General features: G+C 45.3%; 1 protein-coding gene across 2 annotated transcripts in view; it reads right to left on the reverse strand.

Moving 5' to 3' along the window:
• Positions 1 to 23,715, reverse strand: part of LOC310775540 (uncharacterized protein) — a 105,677-nt gene extending 81,962 nt beyond the window's left edge. For both annotated transcript variants that reach the window (XM_083635708.1, XM_083635707.1), the window contains exons 1-2: positions 23,578 to 23,715; positions 9,549 to 9,698 (exon numbers count right to left, since the gene is read on the reverse strand). In XM_083635708.1, coding sequence (XP_083491834.1) covers positions 9,549 to 9,698; positions 23,578 to 23,661 — 234 coding nt within the window. In that variant the 5' untranslated portion in view covers positions 23,662 to 23,715. The remainder of the gene's footprint in view (positions 1 to 9,548; positions 9,699 to 23,577) is intronic.
• Between the last annotated feature and the right edge of the window lie 364 nt (positions 23,716 to 24,079).

A 24,079-nucleotide genomic window follows, 5' to 3' on the forward strand; every position in this document is an offset into this window, starting at 1 on the left:
GGCAATACGTTTAGAGAACTTAAAGTTATGTTAAATACAGTAGGTTTTATTTTTTTCTGCTGTAAAACTTAAGATGGGGGGAAAACTAAAGATTTGTAAAATAATTTCAATGTGTAATGCTGTTTTATTTTTGTTAAAATGGATTTTTCTAAAAATTGGTATCGAAAAAAGTATCGTTCAGGAACCGGTATCGAAATCCAAGTATCGAAACGGTATCGATATCGAAAAATTTTGAACGATACCCAGCCCTAGTGAGCGGCGAGCTGTGTGATCAGTGGACAAGTGACCTGTCAATCACGCCCCAAAACATAGTCTGCAACTACAACATAGTCTGAAACTAGTGATTGAGACCATAAACGCATTAGGAAAGTGTTTACTGAGGCCATACTTGAGGCTTCAAAACAGAAGTCCACAAACCAATGGGTCGCCCTCTGCAGGCAAAGAGAACACTTCCGCAGGCTTCAATTTTGACAAACAGAGCTACCTCCTTGTATTTAACACATGTATGTGTCATTAATGGTTTACACTTTAGATTAGGGGATGCAGAAAGCCTTGTAGTTAGTTAGTTAGTTAGTTAGTTAGTTTTTATTTCCATGTCATGCCATTTCTGGCCCATCCCACATGGGATTACAAGACACTATCACACCAACACATTTGATACCTACTCATTTGTACACATTTGTAACATAACATTTATTAATCATCTACAAATGTATATTCATGTTTTGTAAATGGTTAGTTCATCATTACCTAAAGGCTTATAAATGACTTACGACTGAACGTTATTATAAAGTGTTACTCATAACCCTCCATAACAGGCTACATATGATGGTGAACAGTTCAACCCAAAGAATGATTGTTAGAAAGGTTCCCTGTCAGGTGCTTATTCGCAGCAGGAAACCTGCCAAGGGGCCCGATCCAGGACCAATCAGGCCATAAATGTATTACAGCAGGAACATAGCCAACAGGAAACTTGGTTTGGATGATAACTTGCGCAATCGCTAATGAAACCAATACCGTCAATACCGTATACCGGGGTATGAAGTCAGGAAGGTATGAAAAAATAGATACCGCCCAAGCCTACTTGCGACCTCCCAGGTTGAGAACCACGTAGATACTGTATATCACTGATTCCAATGTGAACAAAGGAAATGTTACGAAGTCTAGCCAAGAAGTCACATACTGTAAGGAGACTATGAGTGAGATTACACAAGAACCAAAACTGTAGTCTAGTTCAAATATTTAAATCTTTTATTGCGTGGTTCAGTTTTTAAGCACTCAAATATGACAATTTTGGGCACTTTCCCCCCTCTCAGAACTCAAAACACTACAAATTAAATAAACGTTAACATCAATTACCTGCATTAAAATGTATTCAGTGTCTTTTATATTACCTGCTGAAGTGAGCCAATTTTCCTCACTGGAGTTTCAAAGCTTCAACCAGCTAATGGAGAGACTTGCCTTGCAGAGAGAGAGAGAGAGAGAGAGAGAGATAGAGAGAGAGAGAGAGAGAGAGAGAGAGAGAGAGAGAGAGAGAGAGAGAGAGAGAGAGACTTGCCTTGCAGTTGAAAGACATTTTCACGGGATGCTGATTAGAGAGTGATGGGGTCATGTGAGGAAACCAGTGTCTGGATGAAAGCACACAGATGAGTACCGCCACACCGGACACACCGGGTAACATCCTGCCATTCTCGCCTGCTTCCTTTGCCAAATGCAACCTTCTAAGCATGATCTGAGACATCAAACTACTGCCTCCATTAGCTGGGAAAGCCTGGCTTTTCATTGGCTGCCGTCATTTAGCATCCCAAAAATCAGATGAGAGATGATACAGAGCACAGAGAGAGAGGAGGCTGTGGGTTCTTGCAGCGGCTTCCGGATTTATTTTAATGATTATTTTTACCACTGCCTGAGATATCTATTGTGGATTGTGTTATAGAAAACACAGTGATTGAGATATTCAACCGTAATCTGAGCAGGGAAGCTTTGTTCTAAATGAGGAAAACCAAAACTCATAGCAGAGGATAGTCTCTCTCTCTCTCTAGCAGAGGATAGGAGAACATTTTGGGGAAATAAAAGTTCATTTTGCAAGCCCTTCCATGATTTCTCAGCCTAGACTTTTACCTCAATACTGTATCTCTCTCTCTATCTCTCTCACTCACTCTCTCTCTCTCTCTCTCTCTCTCTCTCACTCTCACTCTCTTTCTCTCTCCCTGCCAGTCGTTTATCCCAGAGTCTGACTCGGGCCCCAGACTGAAAGTTTTTCCACATGCAGAACTGGGGCATCTGGATAGCTCTGGATTGGAAGAGCGCTCCACATTTATTTCCCATTAGCAGTAATTGAGGGGTAAACAGCACTTTTCTCTGTTCAGATCCACGTGTCCCCAAGAAGCAAAGAAAAACATTTTCTTTTTGGCTTATTGTTAAAGTGGTCGTCCATGAGGTCCTTGTTTTGGGGGGTGTTTTTTTTGTTGTCGGGCAGGAGGGAACTGGGGGCAATAGCCTGCTCCTCCCACGCTACGTCTTCCCGGTGAAACTCCTCACTGTCAGGTGAAAAGAAGTGGCTGGCAACTGCACATGTATCAGAGGAAGCATGTACGACTCTGCCCAGCTTGGTAGAGAGGGTGGTGCAATGACCGGGACAGCAGGGGAATTGGCCCAGTACAATTGGGGAGACAATGGGGGGGAAAAACCCCCCAAAACTTCGGTTGAAATCACTGTTGTGTTATATAAACTAGAAACAGAGCGTCTTTCTAGCCTACCGTGCCTCGTCCTGGTCCTTCCCCTCCCCCACCTCCTCAACTGCAGTTGGGCTAATAATAATTTAACATCAGCATTCAGGAGAGAGAGAGGGCGATAATTAGCACAATCATTGGGATTTGGGGCGAGCGAGTGGGACCATGTTAAGACTGACATTTTCAACAAGATCTTTGGAAATAAAAATAAAATCGATTCTAGAGAAAGAGTGATGTCTTGTGGAGAAAAACGAAAAGTCTTTAGATGTGGGATTAAACACCCGCCATAGATCAATCACAGCAATATCTTCTGCCCATTTCTTTAATGCAGTGGATGCTAGCCCCGCCCCCATCCAGAAGATTATACACAAGCACACATCCAGTGTTGGTCTTGTGGGGCAGCAGCACTGTGATTATACACAAGCACACATCCAGTGTTGGTCTTGTGGGGCAGCAGCACTGTGATGATTATACACAAGCACACATCCAGTGTTGGTCTTGTGGGGCAGCAGCACTGTGATTATACACAAGCACACATCCAGTGTTGGTCTTGTGGGGCAGCAGCACTGTGATGATTATACACAAGCACACATCCAGTGTTGGTCTTGTGGGGCAGCAGCACTGCGATTATACACAAGCACACATCCAGTGTTGGCCTTGTGGGGCAGCAGCACTGTGATTATACACAAGCACACATCCAGTGTTGGTCTTGTGGGGCAGTAGCACTGTGATTATACACAAGCACACATCCAGTGTTGGCCTTGTGGGGCAGCAGCACTGTGATTATACACAAGCACACATCCAGTGTTGGTCTTGTGGGGCAGCAGCACTGTGATGATTATACACAAGCACACATCCAGTGTTGGTCTTGTGGGGCAGCAGCACTGTGATGATTATACACAAGCACACATCCAGTGTTGGTCTTGTGGGGCAGCAGCACTGTGATTATACACAAGCACACATCCAGTGTTGGTCTTGTGGGGCAGCAGCACTGTGATTATACACAAGCACACATCCAGTGTTGGTCTTGCGGGGCAGCAGCACTGTGACACAAGCACACATTCAGTGTTGGTCTTGTGGGGCAGCAGCACTGTGAATATACACAAGCACACATCCAGTGTTGGTCTTGTGGGGCAACAGCACTGTCATTATACACAAGCACACATCCAGTGTTGGCCTTGTGGGGCAGCAGCACTGTCATTATACACAAGCACACATCCAGTGTTGGTCTTGTGGGGCAACAGCACTGTCATTATACACAAGCACACATCCAGTGTTGGCCTTGTGGGGCAGCAGCACTGTCATTATACACAAGCACACATCCAGTGTTGGTCTTGTGGGGCAGCAGCACTGTGATTATACACAAGCACACATCCAGTGTTGGCCTTGTGGGGCAGCAGCACTGTGATTATACACAAGCACACATCCAGTGTTGGTCTTGTGGGGCAACAGCACTGTCATTATACACAAGCACACATCCAGTGTTGGCCTTGTGGGGCAGCAGCACTGTCATTATACACAAGCACACATCCAGTGTTGGCCTTGTGGGGCAGCAGCACTGTGATTATACACAAGCACACATCCAGTGTTGGTCTTGTGTGGCAGTAGCACTGTGATTATACACAAGCACACATCCAGTGTTGGCCTTGTGGGGCAGCAGCACTGTGATTATACACAAGCACACATCCAGTGTTGGTCTTGTGGGGCAGCAGCACTGTGATGATTATACACAAGCACACATCCAGTGTTGGTCTTGTGGGGCAGCAGCACTGTGATTATACACAAGCACACATCCAGTGTTGGTCTTGCGGGGCAGCAGCACTGTGACACAAGCACACATTCAGTGTTGGTCTTGTGGGGCAGCAGCACTGTGAATATACACAAGCACACATCCAGTGTTGGTCTTGTGGGGCAACAGCACTGTCATTATACACAAGCACACATCCAGTGTTGGCCTTGTGGGGCAGCAGCACTGTCATTATACACAAGCACACATCCAGTGTTGGTCTTGTGGGGGCAACAGCACTGTCATTATACACAAGCACACATCCAGTGTTGGCCTTGTGGGGCAGCAGCACTGTCATTATACACAAGCACACATCCAGTGTTGGTCTTGTGGGGCAGCAGCACTGTGATTATACACAAGCACACATCCAGTGTTGGCCTTGTGGGGCAGCAGCACTGTGATTATACACAAGCACACATCCAGTGTTGGTCTTGTGGGGCAACAGCACTGTCATTATACACAAGCACACATCCAGTGTTGGCCTTGTGGGGCAGCAGCACTGTCATACACAAGCACACATTCAGTGTTGGTCTTGTGGGGCAGCGGCACTGTGATTATACACAAGCACACATCCAGTGTTGGTCTTGTGGGGCAGCAGCACTGTCATTATACACAAGCACACATCCAGTGTTGGTCTTGTGGGGCAGCAGCACTGTCATTATACACAAGCACACATCCAGTGTTGGTCTTGTGGGGCAGCGGCACTGTCATTATACACAAGCACACATCCAGTGTTGGTCTTGTGGGGCAGCAGCACTGTGATGATTATACACAAGCACACATCCAGTGTTGGTCTTGTGGGGCAGCAGCACTGTGATGATTATACACAAGCACACATCCAGTGTTGGTCTTGTGGGGCAGCAGCACTGTCATTATACACAAGCACACATCCAGTGTTGGTCTTGTGGGGCAGCGGCACTGTCATTATACACAAGCACACATCCAGTGTTGGTCTTGTGGGGCAGCAGCACTGTCATTATTCACAAGCACACATCAAGTGTTGGTCTTGTGGGGCAGCAGCACTGTCATTATACACAAGCACACATCAAGTGTTGGTCTTGTGGGGCAGCAGCACTGTCATTATACACAAGCACACATCAAGTGTTGGTCTTGTGGGGCAGCAGCACTGTGATTATACACAAGCACACATCCAGTGTTGGTCTTGTGGGGCAGCAGCACTGTCATTATACACAAGCACACATCAAGTGTTGGTCTTGTGGGGCAGCAGCACTGTGATTCTACACAAGCACACATCCAGTGTTGGCCTTGTGGGGCAGCAGCACTGTCGTGAGGTTGAGAAGCTGCTGAAAGATGTGACCAGCTCCAGACTCACAAAGCCTACATCAGATAATGAGCCCGGGACAAAGTTCCCCCTGGAAAACTGGAAGGCCTCCTACAGGCAGCGGCGCTAAGCAGCTCTGACAAGGGCTCACATTTCTCACTGCAGTCAAATCAGAACGGCCCCGAGGTTACGAGCTATGAATGATGTCTCTGCAGATTCACTTCATTCTTTACGGCTGGCTAATCTAAGCGGTGAGAAAAACAAATAAGACACAGTCGGGAGCCAGAGCACACCTGGTGAGTTTGATAGAAAAACACGTAATGTTTGTCTGTAAAAGGCTCATAAAAAAGGAGTAACGAGTTATGGACTTCACCGTTTACCTACACTGATTTTAAAAGGCTTTGTAAATGAAGTGTTTGGAAAAATGAGTGTGGAGGAGGAATGTGCAGGAGAATGGGATCTAACAGCAGAGTTTAAAGTGACAGAAAGCCAGTTACAAACATTCTTACACTTTTTAAATTCACATAAATCCTTTTAAAATTCAGTATGCATTAAACCTAACACTTAATTTGCTTACAGAAAGTACAGTGTATTTAAAATGTTACAAATACTCTGGAGACTCTCAGTAGGTGGACTATCCAAATAAAGTGTTACCTTCAACTTTAACGATATATTTATTTTCTCTATAATGATAATAAAGTACCAAACTCACGTAGGTTAGATGAGACTAGGGTATTTTAAGAGGTTAAAAGCATAATGGAATGCTTTTCTGAGCGAGTATAATTGACTTTTGGTCGTTGTTATCTTTATTATCTTCATTTAACTCTACACACCAAAACTGATGATGATGCTACTGTACCATATTCAAGGTGACAAACCCAGACAGCAGTAAAGCACGGAGTGAGGAGAGCAGCAGTTTACGATGTGTTCCACTGGAGCTGCCTGGAGGGTCTGCTAAGACACTCAGCACCAGCCAGCGACCCCATCCCTCAAACCACCCCCGGCAAAACACTGGCACCGCTATAGTGCCGCTCCACTCTCACACTAACTTCTCTGCCCCTAGGAGACCTTCACTCCCAAAATGGGATATCCACCCAAAATAGGAAAACCCAGCTCTAATGAAATGATCACGGCCATCAAAGTCAGGGCTCAATGTGGAATAATAATATGGCTTCAAAGTGATCTTGAAGCTGCACCAGGCAGCTGAGGATGGTCGGGACCGAGTCGGTACCCAGAAATCCTGCAAGGTGACGTCAGGGAACTGTTACACAGCTCGCTCATGTTGACCGACCTGGGTGCTCTAATGCTTTATACCAAAAGATACCAAAGAGATGAGAGGACAAGATCTAACGGTGGTGAGTCCAGCTTTGTCTGGGCGGATTTCACTCTTAAAACTTAAATTTCACTCTGAACTTCAGTGGGTGGAGAAGTGACCTAACCTGTCATCGCAGCTCAATTTCGATTTCCAGGACACAGACTAAAATGCCCCTGGATAGACCTTTGGATAGACATTTGGATAGACCTATAACCAAACAGAGTAACGAAACGTGTGATGTTTAGAAAATGCCTCGATGCTCCTCAGTCCTCCTGTCAGTCATCGTATCAAATAGGGCTGAAACGATGATGGTTTAGTATTAGTATTATTATAGTATGTAACACGGTAAATACTCTCCATCATCTACATAAACCAAAGTCAGCAACAGTCTCCCAGACGCATGCGCACAGCCTTCATGAAATGGTTTCAGTCAGTGTATCAGTACAATTTTCAGCACATTTTAACAATAGCGTGATATTATTGATAACCATGATAACTTTGCTCACTATAATCGTGGTATCGGTATGACATTTTAGAGTTCCATCTCTATAACATCAAAACCGCCCATTAGATCATTTGGTGTGATTGGCCTGACCGTTTTCAGGCCGGGTGGAAATGTGTCAGAACGGGAGGGGGGCCAGAGCAAATAAAATATGAACTGGCAGATTGGTGATTGGTCAGGTTCCTAGGCTAGAAGGTGATTGGTCAGGTTCCTAGGCTAGAAGGTGATTGGTCAGGTTCCCAGCTAGAAGCGACCATAAGTGCCAACACAATTTCATTTTGGCAAATAGAGCAAATCTATGTCATAATATCATTAGAGGTGGATGGGACTTTCTTCTCCATAGAGACAGTCTGTGTCTCGTCATAGACGCTGGGGTAGCTGGCTGGGGGCGTGGTCAGGGTGGGGTAAATCCCCCCGTTCTCCCTATTCAGCATAGTTAGCATTTAGCTGCTAGACCAGCCCAGGCAGACATGATCAGGGATTCAACCACCGCAGTAAACGCACATCTGAACAGACGTCTATGTACCTGCTCTAGAATCCCCAATCCTGTAGTGTAGAGCCACAGCACCGTCCTTTGGTGAGTCAGCCCTTTGAGATATGTTTTTTTTACCCCACTCGCGCGCCAGCCGTATAACATTTTGTGGGTGTTCCCACACAGACCGTCTGTATCTATTGCAGCCCTACTGTATGATTTAGGCAGAAAAGGTGGATGTATTTTACCTACTGTAAAAATTGTGTAGAGTGCAGCATTTTTGCTCAGAAACGAGTGGATTAAAGATGATATAGTCAATTTTATTTTGCAATATTGAGCAGATGATAATCAATATGTACTGTAGTGTTAAAACAAAAATACCTCCTTGTATTTCTTCTGGAAAATCTGTGGCAGACTCAAACTCCTCTCTTTTGAATGATGGAATTTAATGTATTTAGGGATTTATTAATAGAAACGGCAATTCTCGTTTGTCATTTTCACAAACAAGCGTGACTTAATTGTCAATCACTCTGTTTCCCACTTTATATAACCTCGCGTCACCAGGCTCTTCTCAGCGAGAAAGAGCCTGGCCTCCGTTCACAATTGATTTTGTCACCCTGCCTGGTTCCGGCCTAGAGCCCGCCCTAGACAGGAAGTAACAGCGGATATAGCTCGTCAACTTTTACGTTAACTTGACATTGACAATTAGACACAACGTATCAGAATGGCAAACAACAAAACAAAAGATGGACGTACCGAACAAAGTTTTTGAAGAAGTTCTTGTAGAAACATTGCGGATTCACAATCTCACATCTTTTAAGCCAATACAGAAGCTTTGCATCAGACAATTAATCGAGGAAAGAGACGTCAAGCTAACGGCAACAAAGACGTTGTTTGGCGCACTTCCTTCCGGTGTTCATTCTGGTTCCGTGGTTTACGCCCCCATGACAAAAAGCAGGGTGAAAGGTGCCCAGACTAACTTTATAAGCTGATCTCCACCACAAAAGGGGGCGCGTCAGTGCAGCAGCTCTCCTGGCAGTAAAGCACTGTGTGATGAGTGTGAGCCTCGGGGCCAGAGAGGTGCCACTGTGACAGTCTACTCGCTCTCTCAATAAAAAGCACCACCTGGAAAATGGTCAGCAGTAAAAAGCCACAGAGGAGAAGTAGCGTTAAAACAAGCTCGAGCACACTGACTGCATGGTGGCCGCATCTGTCTCTCTCAACTCCTCTCCTCATCCGTCTGTACCCTATCATTACCCACTTCATAGCATCCATCCAACGTTTTGGTGGTGAAAATCCCTTATCGAGCAGAAATTCAGACCTGGTCACGAATCACGTGAGTTCTAAAAGTATCAAGTTGTTGAAACAAAAGGAAAATGGAAACAAATGAGAGGGAGAGAGAAGGAGAAGCTAGTTCGAAAGAGAGCAGCTGCAGAGTGGAGCGTGGAGAGAGACTTACGGCTCGGTGTTTAGCGGCAGCCTCATTCTTCTCCTGGGCGAGCAGAATGTTCTGCTCCTCCAGCTCTCGGACCTGGGAGAGGAGTCGGTCACTCTGCTCCATGGCTCTCCTCAGCTCCTCTCTCTCCCTCATCCCTGCTGCCTCTTGTGCCTGAGAGTAGAGAAACGCGCACGCACACACACACACACACCACAGAGAGCTTGATATTTCAGCCAGGCTGTGCTGCCTGGCTCTCACTTCTGTTCACTTCTGTCTGGCGTCTGAGCTGCCCCCCTAACACACACACACACACACACACACACACACACACACACACACACACACACACACACACACACACACACACACACACACACACACACACACACACACACACACACACACACACACACACACACACACCTCTTTCCCTTCTCTCCTCTCCTCTCCATCCACAACCCACTCTTTCTCTCTCTCTCTCTCACACACACACACACACACACATTTTAAATACTTTATTTGGTTCCACAAATTACATTTCATAAGCAGGGAAACAAATATATCAGGGTCAATTAATACTGAGCACTTATGGATACACATAGCACCTCCTTCTCCACACTGCTAGACTGCCAATAATTGCTGAGACAGAGCAATATTTGACAGTTTGTTTGGCTCTTGCCCTGCACGCACGCGCACGCACACGCACACACACACACACACACACACACACACACACACACACACACACACACACACACACACACACACACACACAATACCATTTTAAGATATTTTCAATCTATTTTAAGACGTCAATGGCACTTTCCTCACATCAGCACCTACAGTGGTCACCAGTTTCATTTGTGCACTTTGGGGGGAACAAAAGAAAGAACAAAGAAAACAAAAAAAAACAAAAGCCCCCATTTAGTTTGACTTGGTGTGACACCAACTTCTCTGGGGTAAAGTGTGCAATTGAAACTGGTGAAACTTTTGAAATAGAAAAACTAAAGTCTTAGTTTGCAATGACTTCTATGGACCCTTGTATCAATACAACATAATTCAGATTGGCCAGGAGGGAACAGCTCAAGACAATACATTGTGTAACGAACCCAGAGGCAAGGTTTATTAAAAGTAATAACAGTAACACACTCAATAAAGGAGCAAAATAGATACATTCACACAAACCTTTAGCACCCAAACTATTTGGACAAATAGGCTATTTATTCACAATGAAAAAATAGCTCCAAAATGTAATACTTTTTAATGGCTTTTGATAAGGACTTAAATTTTCACTAAATTCACTGTCTAAGACCCCGTGGACAACCTGACACACACTATTGCCTCCATCAACATGCTTTGGGCTCTAACCAGACGTCCTTACGCACACACAAACACATGCACACATACACGTCCTACAGTAAATGTGTCATGTGTGCACGTGTACGCTAGCATATACTGTAAAGATGCTATGTGTATGTATATCCCAGCATAGACTGTATATGTGTTGTGTATCTGTATCTGTGCGCGGGCTCATCTCGCCCGCCCTGCAGCTCGGCCGCTGCATGGGCTTGCATATGCAGCTCGCCCGCTGCGTGAACTTGCCTGCTCTATTGGCATGCGCAGCGCACAATAGACCCTTCTCATGGGGGCCATTTTGTGTCGAAAAGGCAGGATTAACACAGGTGCAAGCAAAACACTAATGAGGGTTTCAAACTTCCATGATTGGAATGTGGAAACCCTCATTAGTGTTTTGCTCGCACCTGTGTTTATTCTGCCTTTTCGACACAAAATGGCCCCCGTGAAAAGGGTCTATTGCACAACTTTGCATCGCTGATGACATCACAATTGCTCGAGTGACATCACTGATGATGTCATAGACATTGTGACATCATCAGTAATGATGTCATAGACATTGGGACATCATCAGTGACATCACAATGTGGGAGAAGAATTTAAACAAACAGAGACGGAGCCCACTTCCTCCCTTTGATAATATGATATATCTTTCTAATCTATCTAATAATTCCACACAGATAGATAGATAGATAGATAGATAGATAGATAGATAGATAGATAGATAGATAGATGAAATATGGCTCACAATAAGAAAATGACATATCAACACAACATAGCACTGCCAGGTAGATCCAGCCCATTCCCAGCACAGCATGAACCTGTGAGTGACCCTTTTATAATATTGGTATAATATAGTAAACAAATGAGTTAAGGTTATAGTTGAAAGTATTAGTACGCTCTATCTCATACTGTACCAGTGGTTTTGTTAGTGTGTTTCGCTAAATTAAGACCACATTTCCTATAAAACCGGTTGCATCCTGTCATAAATAGATAGAATGTTGCTACTTCCTTGCTTCTTTGGTCAAAGGTTTTCTCCTTCTCTTTACTGAGGAGACTAAACCTTTGGAACTGATTTTTCCATTGGCATTCCACTCCTTCCACCATCGGCGCCCATTACCAGAAACTCTAAAACTTTAGCTCGATTTGCTCTGGAAGAACAGCGGCCTCTTGCTGTTTTGTTCCATAAAGCAATACAGCAGATTTCCCGCCAAATCCAACGTGGTGGCACACAATGTAACAGTCAAATCAAGAAGGGACGCCAGCACGCAATGAATGTCCTTTCAAGGTTTTATTCCGTTATCGAGACCATACACAACGTTGTATGGTCTCATGTAGGCCTACTTCACCCAAGTCTGATCACTAGCTGGTACAGAAGACTAACGATCAGGGGGCAGAGTTCAGCCATGCTGTTTAGTTGAGTTGAGGCAGACAGCGATGTGAAGGATGCAGACCACAACCAAGCAGATCTACTCCTTCTCACCACCCAACCAGACCACAACCAAGCAGATCCACTGGCTAAACAGACCTCTGTCAACAGAGCACCCCCCTAACAGACCCATGTAAACACCACACTACCTATTCTGCATGCACCATGACATAAACCAAGGCTGGGTTTACAGGTTTACAGTGGAATTCAGTTCAACATAACGTCTCCTGCCTTTTCTCACAATCATTTCTCCCCAAGATGTTCAAGAACCTCGCTTGCATTTCAATGACTTTGAGTGGATACAAACAGTGCATAATGCTTAACTGTTACTGAGTTACTAAGTGATTCTGAGTCACGTGTAGGCCTACAGGACACAGCTTAACTGTTACTGAGTTACTAAGTGATTCTGAGTCACGTGTACAGGACACAGAAATACTATGATTTGGTTTTGTGGTAACAGCTGACTGAACGAGGTCACCGGTGCCTCTGTGCCTGTATTTAATTCTGGGACGCGGCCTTCTAAAGGCCATAAACACCCCAATTTCATGTATTGGACACAGCCAAAGGTTCTCTCGCTCCGTGCCCTTCACCTAAATGCATTGTCCAAAACGACTAATGTGGCTCGCAGAGAGCAAATAGTCTACACCGCCTTCCGCTGCACGCCAGACTCAATCAATCTCTCATTTTCTCTGTAAACCTAACAAGATGCTACAAGTCATTTTGGCTTTGCTACCAAAGCATACATTTGTAGTTTCCTTGGCTGGAAAAACAGATGTGAGCGGATTTTTTCCACAGCGACTTCTGAAAAGACAAGGTTCTGAAAAGGGAAAGCTATATCACAGAAAGACAGGCGGAAGACACACACACACACACACATAAACACGCACACGCACGCACGCACACACACACACACACACACACACACACACACACACACACACACACACACACACACACACACACACACACACACACACACACACACACACACACACACAGAAAAACCTGTTGCTGCTTGAGCACTGGTATCTCTGCCATTGGAAAAGAGCTGTCATTAGCTCAGCTCTCTGAACCCCAACAGTGAGTTTACCTCCCTCTCTCCCTCTCTCTCTCTCTCTCTCTCTCTCTCTCTCTCTTTTCCAAACTGACGGTACAGATGAAGAAGAAATGACACAGGGAAATGACACAGGGCTATATGGCATCATCACATCATTAAGTGTCTGCCGGTAATTGCCATGTTGTCCAAATAAGATTTAGGATGTCTTTTAAGCGCCACAAGGATCTTCTCCTTGCTGACACAGCTGAACTTCCTTCGCCTACAGTCAGTTTAAAAGCAATATATTGACCTGTCAATATTTCTTTATATTTAACCTTTATTTAACCAGATAAGACCCATTGAGACACAAGATCTCTTTTACAAGGGTGACCTGGCCAAGAGGCAACAACATCATCAGCAAATACATACAATTACAAGTAAAAACAAACGAGACAAACATAAGTACAGACTAAGAATACGATCTACTCAAACAGGAGAACGATAAAAACAAATTAAAAATCTAAAAAGTGGCAAAACATCAGTGCGGAAAGTACTAAAAGACACAACTGAAAGTAACAAACTATGCGTCATGGCAGGAGCAGCGGTGAGTATTTCAGCATTTTTTTGTTTAAAACTCGATAAAGAGATGAGATGGGCCAATTTAAGACAGGCCTGTCATCACACTCAGCAGCCTGCACACTGACGCCAAACACCGCGGGAAGAGAAATATGACACATCAATGGTTCACCTTTGGCATGATCACAGAGCTCAAACTCCTAAGCCAGCGTTATTGTTGTGAAGGCACCAACTAACCCAGGTGAAATGCCCTCTTTGTCCCCATGCAGGATGAATGTGAGGTACAGTGTTCATGTTTTGACTTGAAGTACCTGTAATGTTTGTCCAATCAAACCTGCAGAGTGAACCCTCAACACAGACACACACGGCTGCAGATCCCTGATTTACACACTTCACTTCTCCCACTAGAACAAACTCTCCAGCTTTCCATCCGATTTGGAGACGGTTTCTGGAGACAGGAGACTTTTTTCATCGTTTTTCCAGACGATGTATAAGTAGGTCTAGTTCCCCAAATCACCCCATTTTCCCCATTCCTGACATTGCTCCTCACTGTGGAGGGAACTGGGACATTAGTCCCGGATCTCCATTCCTCTAAGTTTATTTGAACAGCTGTACATCATCTCAAATCCCATTCATACCTGTGGGAGGTTGGCTATATCCTCAATAGTAAGTCATATCCTCCATATGCAGCCTTGAGCGCTTTATGAATCAACATTACAAGCCAGGCCGATTATAGCTTTGAGCAGGGGTGGGCTAAGCACACCCAAACATGAGTCTTGCCCACCCAATCAAAAATTAGGAAAATATTGCAACAAGCTAAGTGTTAGCAGTGGCAACAACAGGCAGAAAGAGATGATCTCCGTTTTAGTAGCAGATGCTGTGCCCCATACAACGCAAGACTACAGGAAATACCGTTTATTGCATTAGAATACACTCACCCACACACAGCATCTCAGAGGGGGTCACTGAACTGCACACCCGACTCACCCATGGTGCTAAGTAACATTTCAACATTAAGCTATGTAATTAGCATGAAGAACAGCACTATTAGTCGACACATAACCTTGCAGATAACTAACATCACGCGTATAGAAACAGGAAGTCCTTTAACTAACCTCCCAAAGCACATTAACAAACACATCTACCCCAGAGCATGCTGGGGTAGTCTCATGTTATTCAGTTGTTGAAGACTACTGCCCCGTTCATCTCCCCCTGCTATCGGAGCAGGCAGGCGTAGTACCCCTCTCCAGCTACAGGAGGCGGAGACGAGGGAGAGGATGACTACTACGTTCTGGGAATGAGGCAGTGCATGTTTGTGCCTCCCTGCCCCCCCGCACAAAAATCAGCTAGTTAACGTTAGCTCTGTGTCACCGCACAGTTGCCGGGGAATGACAGTTGATTGACACATGGATTGACAGCTGTCATGTCATTATATTATTGGTTAAAATTTGTTAGAACACGGCTCTCTCGAATACTCGATTCTGATTGGTCAATCAACAATATTCACCGGTCATTATTTCTCGACAACCGACCGCTGCTCTGCCACACCCAGGGCCGGCCCGCCCATAATGCGAACCAAGCGGCTGCATACATGCCAGCGGCTGTTTTAAATAAACATAGGCTATAATATTATAGGCTGTGTGTGGTAGTTAAAACATAGGTTGACGTTTATTTATGTTTGTAGTTTAAACAAAAACATAAATACTGTAGGCTACATACAACACAAAAGGCTGATATTTACCTTTTGTCGCCACCTGGTGAGTAAATATATATGTAACTAAAACCATTAAAATTGACAACCGGTCCTGCATGTATCTACCGGTCCTTGGCACAAAAAAGGTTGGGAACCCCTGGTTTAACTGACCTGGCAACCCCTATGGCTGCTGGGTTCTACACGCTTGCTTGACACTGATAGGGCTACAAACGAGCGTCATTGTCATGTTTGTTTGTTTTAAATATTCTTCTAAATATGGCTAAAAGTCCAAAAACGTCAAAATTTCTTCAGCACCGAGAGTCCCCTCCTTACAGCACCCCCTACTTAAAAGTACTTCCAGCGCGGATGCCCCCAAACCCCCGCCCCTGGGAGGGGGCCCCTGATCCATATCCTGCTTAGGGCCCCCAGATGGCTAGGGCCGGCCCTGGCCACACCTGGATTAATCAGTTGGTAAGAGCATTTTGTCCGCAGACGCTACTAATTAGGCCAACCAGTTGCAGCTGTGGTGTCTTGTGTGCCAATTACGAATGAAACCCTGCTGCTCAGTGGCCAGCAGATCAGACTGTGGTTGTACTGGTCAGCTTCCAGGTATGAATGTGTGTGTGAATGTGAACAGGGCACTCCTGAAAAAGAGAGCATTGCTCTCAGTGAGACTCCCCCTGTATAAATAAAGGTAAAAAAAAAAAAAAAAAAAAGAAAAAACCGCTTTGTGTTGAAAACGCTATTAAAAAATCTATTTGAATAATTATTTTTGTCAGATTATTGAATGATTTAGTTGTAGGCCGTGTTCTAAGCGGGATAATGTATACTGAGCCGGTGATTACTGGAAATAATGACCTTCAGGTGAATATTAAGCCCTCCGCTGCGCGTCGGGCTAAATCATTCACCTGTCGGTCATTATTTCCACAGTAATCACCGGCTCAGTATACATTATCCCTTACATAGTACATGCTGACGTAAGCACACTGTAGATTTCATTATGAATGAAGACAACATGGTTGAATTTTGATGTGAAAAACCAAAGAAATTGGAATTTGCGATTTTATTTTTTGGCATACATTGTCAACTCTATGACGTGTGTGTGTGTGTGTGTGTGTGTGTGTGTGTGTGTGTGTGTGTGTGTGTGTGTGTGTGTGTGTGTGTGTGTGTGAGTGCGCGTGTGCGCAGGGATGTCTTCTAAAATAGTGAGAAAGTCCTTTTTTCATTTCAGCTCGACTTTAAAGGTTTGTGCTTGTTTAAACTGTAGTCCTACTCAAGTCTATTTTTGAGCCAGTAATCTACTTATGACTTAAGTACACCTGTCTACTTTTGGCCCATTTCCACCGCTGGTATCAGCGCGGCCCCGCCCAGCTCATCTTGCTTTTTTGTCTCATTCCACCGATCAAAAACCTGGCCAGACCGGGTTGAGTCGTGCTAGTTTTGGTCCCTGCTTTGTTGAAGTTCTAGCGCTGTGGACCCGGTACCATACGGTGACGTGAAAACACTGCAGACGACTGATTGGTCAGGCAGAATCGTGTCTACTCTATCTACTGTCAATGCTGGATACCAGTTTAGTGGGGATTACCTTCTCTTCTGTTATTTCCATCAGTCTTTTGTGTTGCTGCCTTCGGCTCTGGTGAAATAAAAGCGATCTCCTTACTCAGCTTAACATGACGGTGGTTTTCAATTGTTTTGAGAGAAAAAAAATCCGCTCCTCAGGAAGCCCTTTGTAGCTGTGCCTGTGTGCAGCGTCGGCTCCGCTAGGCCGCAGGCGGGGCTTTGGTGAAGCCGCGGTCTTGCCTGGTGAGAGGCCGCCGGGGTAGAGGCTTCACTCTGTAGCGCAACCCCCGTTCCTCGTGCCCGTCCCTCGCGCAGCGCATGCATGTGAGTTTGACTAACAACGAAGTGATATCCATTCTCCTGGCCGATTGTCACATTTGCCCATGTACACTGTAGGTCATTTAGAGGCACCAGTATTTCATAAACAGTTTAAAAGTTCTGTGTATGGATTTAATTGTAACGTTATATGTTATAGCCTACTTCGGAATATGGGCGGAGGGCAGATATGCGGTCGCTATGACGACCAGGTGTGGGTGGGGGCAGATGACCAGCGGTGGAAGCAAAACGTCAAAAATAGATGTGCTGCTGCCCATGGTGGTGGTGTGTGTGTGTGTGTGTGTGTGTGTGTTTGTGTGTGTGTGTGCGTGCGTGTGCGTGCGTGTGTGTGTGGTGCTGCCCATGGTGTTGTTCACTATGTTCACATGATGTCTTCTTGCACTATGTTTGTATTGTTGTTTGGTCTGTTGCAGCATGGGCTTGTCCTCCAAGACAAGTTTCTCCTAAGGGAGACCAAATAAAATCATCTAATCTAATCTAAAATCTAATATACAGTATATATACAGATCAAGTGCTGTTTTTTTATTGTCTCCCCCATTATTTTGCACTGCCCCCCACACCCTAAAAATATATTAAAATGGAAAATCACTTGAACTCACTTTTTTTTTTTTTTTTTACTTTTACTTGAACAGATTCTCAAATAGTAATTTTCACTTTTACTTGAGTCATTTTTGATGGGAGTGATTGTACTTACTAGTACTCTACCCACCACTGCTGCCTCCAGTCAGAACAGCAATGTTTGCACAGCTAAAAGTGCAGTGTGCCAAAGGCTTCCAGGTGAATGGAGCGCAGGCCGGGCAGGGTGAGGCGGTCCACAGCCCGGCCTCTGGATGAACCCTGGGTCCGGGTCACGGAGGAACGCACAGCCAGCCTTTGATCAGTCAAGCACGTCACAACTCACTGCAGTCATCTGATGTGGAAGACTGGCTGCAGCCAGGTCAAGTGCAACAATGCTAGCGCACAAATCATATCAATGACGATTGAGTTGTAAAAGCAGCGGAGGGGTTATTTCCTCTTAAGTGCCAGTTATTGTGACATTGATGAAGGGCTAATTGAAAGGCCTGACATAGAGGCCATTTACACCTGGCGCTAACATGCGTTTTCTGTGATCAGATTGCAATCAGATTGTGTTTTATCACTTGAAAGTACAGGTCTAAACACCCCCAAAACGCATTGAAGAAGGATTGCAATCTGATCGGCCAAACCACCTCCGGAGGTGGTCAGGGATGCATGGTGTACACATTGAACACAAGTGTAAATGCAATGTGTCCTCTCAATCTGGATACAGCAACTTTATGCGGATTGAGAGGACAAACATTTCTGCCATCAGATTGCAATCTGATGAAAACACATGTTAATGCCAGGTGTAAATGGAATCAGGTTAATGTGGTCAAGTACAATCTGATTGCAATCTGATCGCAGAAAACGCATGTTAATGCCAGGTGGAAATGGCCTCATAGTTTGGACATCAGATCCCAAGAATACACAGCCACCATTAACTGTGGCTGTTTGACCGACCCAAACATAGCATAATCTAGAAATCACCAGGAATCACCAAATTGATTACAAGATGATACAGCTCGAAGCCTCTTGTGTGATGATGACTCTTAAAAAAAGGCCCAGCCGGCTTCCTGTTAGCCTTTGTTCACACCAGGCGCTTAACAGAAGCAGAGCTGAAGCGACGCTTAACAGAAGCTGATTGTCACGTTGAACTGGTCCCACAAGAATCCCACTCTTTTCCTCAGCGCCTCGCTCGCCGCGCCTTGCCCCCGCCCACAACGTGCATTTACTTCATGCCTGGTAGCTTCACGCTTCACACTTGGAAAATAGAACAGAATCCTGAACGATCGCCTCAGCATGGCTTGAGGGTGGCTTGAGCATGGCACGCGTGCAGCTGGTGTGAATGGTCTCGCCTGTTAACAAGGACGCCGAAATGAAACTGCGTGGCTTCAGTGTAGCTTCAGCGTGGCCTCGATCCCCTCAACTGTAACAATACAATCTCTTTCCCTAGTGTTGACCTGAGTGTTTCTTACTGACTTATGTGTTATGTTGGCAAGTTATCTCTGTCTAGGCACGGGTTAAAAATAACAGTTTATTAATTTATTAACTCACAATCTTCTTGTCTTGATCACCCGCTAGCTGTCCTGGTGTGGGCGCTGGACCTGCGGCATGCTGTGCTACCGTCTGTAGTTCCACGACGTTGGTCTGAGCTTGGACAGTACCAGCTTTGCCTGTTTTCCAGTTCGGTAGATGTATGAGAATCCCATTCTCACACAGTGACTGATGATGATGATGATAAGGTCCAATAGCTTGTTATGGAACATCCATCAGTGTCCAGGTCTATGGAAGTATTCACTGTGGCTTGTGCTTAGTAACTAGTAACTAGGCATGGGTAATGAGGACCGGTACTAAATTGGTACCGGTTCCTGATTGGTCAGTACCGGAGTATCAATAAGCTCTTCGACGAACTGTATTGCTATCGGTATTTATGTAACGTTAATTAACCGTCCCCTAATGATGATGATGTTGCCGGCATCAGGCGATTACGTTTGACATTGCTTAACTGCATGTTTACGTTCTGTGCTCTAGGAAAAAGCCGGCACTAAAATGTTATACTAAATACAATTAAAACATCAGTAGCATTTGGAAGAAAACTATAGTTTTATGATACGAGGCCAAATATCAGACTGTTGAATCACACAACAGCAAGTCCGAAGCAAATACATAGTCGACGCAACAGTAGAGGATTGACGGAAGTAACGTTAGTTCTGCCTATTTGCTTCGAAAATTACAGTCTCATAATTTTGGATTGTTATTTCATAGCGTGGCGAGTACACGAGCCACAACATGTACATATGAGCGTTTTGACACTGTTGGAATGTGTATTTTTGGTGACTGAATGGGGGTATGCTGCTATACCATATCGACTACCATTCATTGTGCTAAGCTAACTAGCACATCGCGTTGCTACTTTTCTAATGCACAGTGCACACAGAAGAAAATGGTATCTATCTTCTCGTGAGTCGGAAAATAGGCGAAATTTCCCAAAATGTTGGCATGTTCCTTTAATCTCCGATGTATTCCCAATGTTCACACACACAACCAGCCGCTCTCAGCAAACAGCAGCTCCAAACGTGAGTCCACCATTCTCCGTGCTCTCACCCGCTAGCTGACTGCTTTGCCTTGCAGTTTGTCATCGCCATGCTTCAATCAGTCTCTCATGCGTCCTTTCTCATCTTCCTTTAATCTCTTTTGTGGACGCCATTTCACCTTTACCCCTGGAAGTAGGATGTCAATACATTCCTTCGAGCTCCCCCTAGCTGTAAACCTGCAGTACTACAACTGTAATACTAAACATTATCAATGAAGCCTAATAAGTGAGAAAATAATGACATTCTAAAAGGAAATTATCTTTGACTAATATCATCGATAATCTCTGAAGTGTGTAACAATGCAGTATGCAACATGCAGTATCATGCAGTATCATCAAAGGGGGAAATCATCACAGCTTTTGATGTCTTTGTTGGCAGACACACCTGTGCCGGCAGCACTAGAGGAGAGAAGACACACCTGTGCAGGCAGCACTAGAGGAGAGAAGACACACCTGTGCAGGCAGCACTAGAGGAGAGAAGACACACCTGTGCAGGCAGCACTAGAGGAGAGAAGACACACCTGTGCCGGCAGCACTAGAGGAGAGAAGACACACCTGTGCAGGCAGCACTAGAGGAGAGAAGACACACCTGTGCAGGCAGCACTAGAGGAGAGAAGACACACCTGTGCAGGCAGCACTAGAGGAGAGAAGACACACCTGTGCAGGCAGCACTAGAGGAGAGAAGACACACCTGTGCAGGCAGCACTAGAGGAGAGAAGACACCCCTGTGCAGGCAGCACTAGAGGAGAGAAGACACACCTGTGCAGGCAGCACTAGAGGAGAGAAGACACACCTGTGCAGGCAGCACTAGAGGAGAGAAGACACACCTGTGCAGGCAGCACTAGAGGACAGATCTGTAGGTGTGTGTGAGTGCATGTGAGTGGGTGAGTGAGAAAATAGAGAGAGAAGACCTGTAAGTGCCATCATGGTCTGCAGTGAAGCTGCTCGCTGTCACACAACCATTCATCATCACCTGAAAGATAGTTGGGATAGACTGATATTTGGACTCAACTCACTGAGTGATGTCATCAGTAATGCAAAGTTGAGCAATTGTGCGCTGGGCATGCAGCTGAGCTGCGGGCGAGGCCAGATGCCAGCTGCGCATGCGAGCTGCAGGGCCAGCTCGGCGAGCTGCAGGGCGGTCGAGGCCGCGCAGCGGGGGAGCCTAGGAATCAAGCGCGAGATGCCTAGTTAAGGAAATGTCTACTAATGTCATCCAATCAATGCTGATGCTGTAGGCTACTGTATGCTGCTAATAGATAATTGAGTGAGGTTAATACAGTACATGGATGTACTTTTGCAACAAAATCACAATGTTATGTTTTGTTAATTGTTTTTATTTTGTCTAAAAGGCTTTGCTAAAAGGCTAAAAGGTTTTGCTAATGAACAAAATTATCAACCTTGCAATAGAGAACCATTGTTTATTCTCTAGATCAGTGTTTCCCAAACTATGGGTCGGTCGGGACCCAATTTGGGTTGCGGACACGTGGGGGGTGGGTGGCTAGTTAGCTTAGCACTACAATGGTAGTCAACGGTACAGCAGCCTACCCCCGTTCAGTCCCCAAAAATACACATTCCAATAGAGCCAAAACACTCTTATGTACATGTTGTGACTCGTGGAGTCACCATGCTATGAAATCATCCAAAATTACCAGACACTCATTTCTGAAGAAAATACATAGCCAGAACTAACGTGCTGGAACTAACGTGCTGGAACTAACGTGCTGGAACTATCGTTATACTTCCGCGTTCCTACTTCCTACTGCTTGCCAGTCATAACAGTGTTTCCAAAGTGTACATTTCGACCATGAGTCACATTGAACATATTGGTTATTTCAGCCTAACCCAAACAGTAACATAACCATAACCAAGTAACCATAACCATAACCAAGCTGTTTTACTTGCCTACAGCCAACTTGTTTTATTTGCATTTAACATTGCAAAGGCAGTGAGGTTTTTTGTTTCAAATTTACAGTGAGATTGTAGGTTTGCAGAAATGTAAAATTCTATGTTTTAGAAACGTATTTTGCCAATGCTTCAAATGTACGCTGATATTCGACATATTCCTGGTTTAATTCTGGCGACTGGATTGAGATAGAGATGTACTGCCAATCTTTCTCTCTTATCTCTACTCTTATCTCTCAAATCTCTGTTCTCAGCCTGCCTGATAGGTCGGCTGTGTTTGCATTCCTCTGTTTTGTGTGTGTGTGTGTGTGTGTGTGTGTGTATGTTTGTGTGTGTGTGTGTGTGTGTGTGTGCGCACGTGTGTGTGTGTGCACGTGCGTGTGTGTGTGTGTGTGAGAGAGAGAGAGAGAGAGAAAGAGAGAGAGCAGGGGGGAGAGAGAGACATGTCCAGCACAAATGAGTGGTGCCTCTTGTCAACCCTATAAAACGGAATTACAGCAAAAGCTGGAACTCTAGGAATTCTATTTCAACCAAAAACACAAGACAACTGCAAAACAAAACAAAAACACAAGTAGGCTACAAGGATTTTAACAGGAGCACACACACACACACACACACACACACACACACACACACACACACACACACACACACACACACACACACACACACACACACACACACACACACACACACAACCACACTAGACCCTCTGATGCCCCCTCTTGAGCGAAGAGAGACCTCCTCTTTTCTAGGGTGGGGGGGGCATGGTACCCATCAATGCAACATGCTGGAAGTGTGTATTGATATAGAGAGAGACAGAAGAGAGGAGAGAGAGAGAGAGAGAGAGAGAGAGGAGAGAAAGAGAGAAGAGAGGAGAGAGAAAGAGAGAGAGAAGGGTATTACAGTGGGATCGAGGGAGAGACCGACAGTGGCATGCAGGAATGGAGAGAGAAAAGGAGAGTGGGAGAGAGAGAGAGAGAGAGAGAGCGAGTGAGGTAGGCTTCTTACGTGTGTCAGTGGCTTGCTGTGGATGGCGATGGTGGGTCTGTACTGGTGGAAGTCAGTCTGGATCACACACACTCTCTTCTCCATCCTCACAGCTCCTCGCTGCCCATGCTGCTGTCTTCACCCAACCGCCCAGGCTCTGGGGAGGGAGTGAAGCATGGGTGTGTGTGTGCGTGTGTGTGTCTCTGTTGAGGCTGTGGGAGTGTGTATGTGTGTGTGTGTGTGTTAGAGAGATAGAGGGTGTGTGTAAGTGTGTGTGTGTGTGTAAGTGTGTTACGCCTGCTACCTGACCCTGAGAGGAGGGAGGTGGAGGAGGAAAAAGAAAACACAAACGAGCTAGAACAATCCACACACACACACACACACACACACACACACACACACACACACACACACACCCCCCACACACACACTCTCCTCCCCCTGCCTGAAGCCACCCACTGACAGCGGTGCAACACAGAGACAGCCTTCCAGCCTCCAGCACAAGTATCTGTAAAAGCAAGGT

Source organism: Poromitra crassiceps, assembly GCF_964638095.1.
Source record: "Poromitra crassiceps genome assembly, chromosome: 4".
NCBI lineage: Eukaryota > Metazoa > Chordata > Actinopteri > Beryciformes > Melamphaidae > Poromitra > Poromitra crassiceps.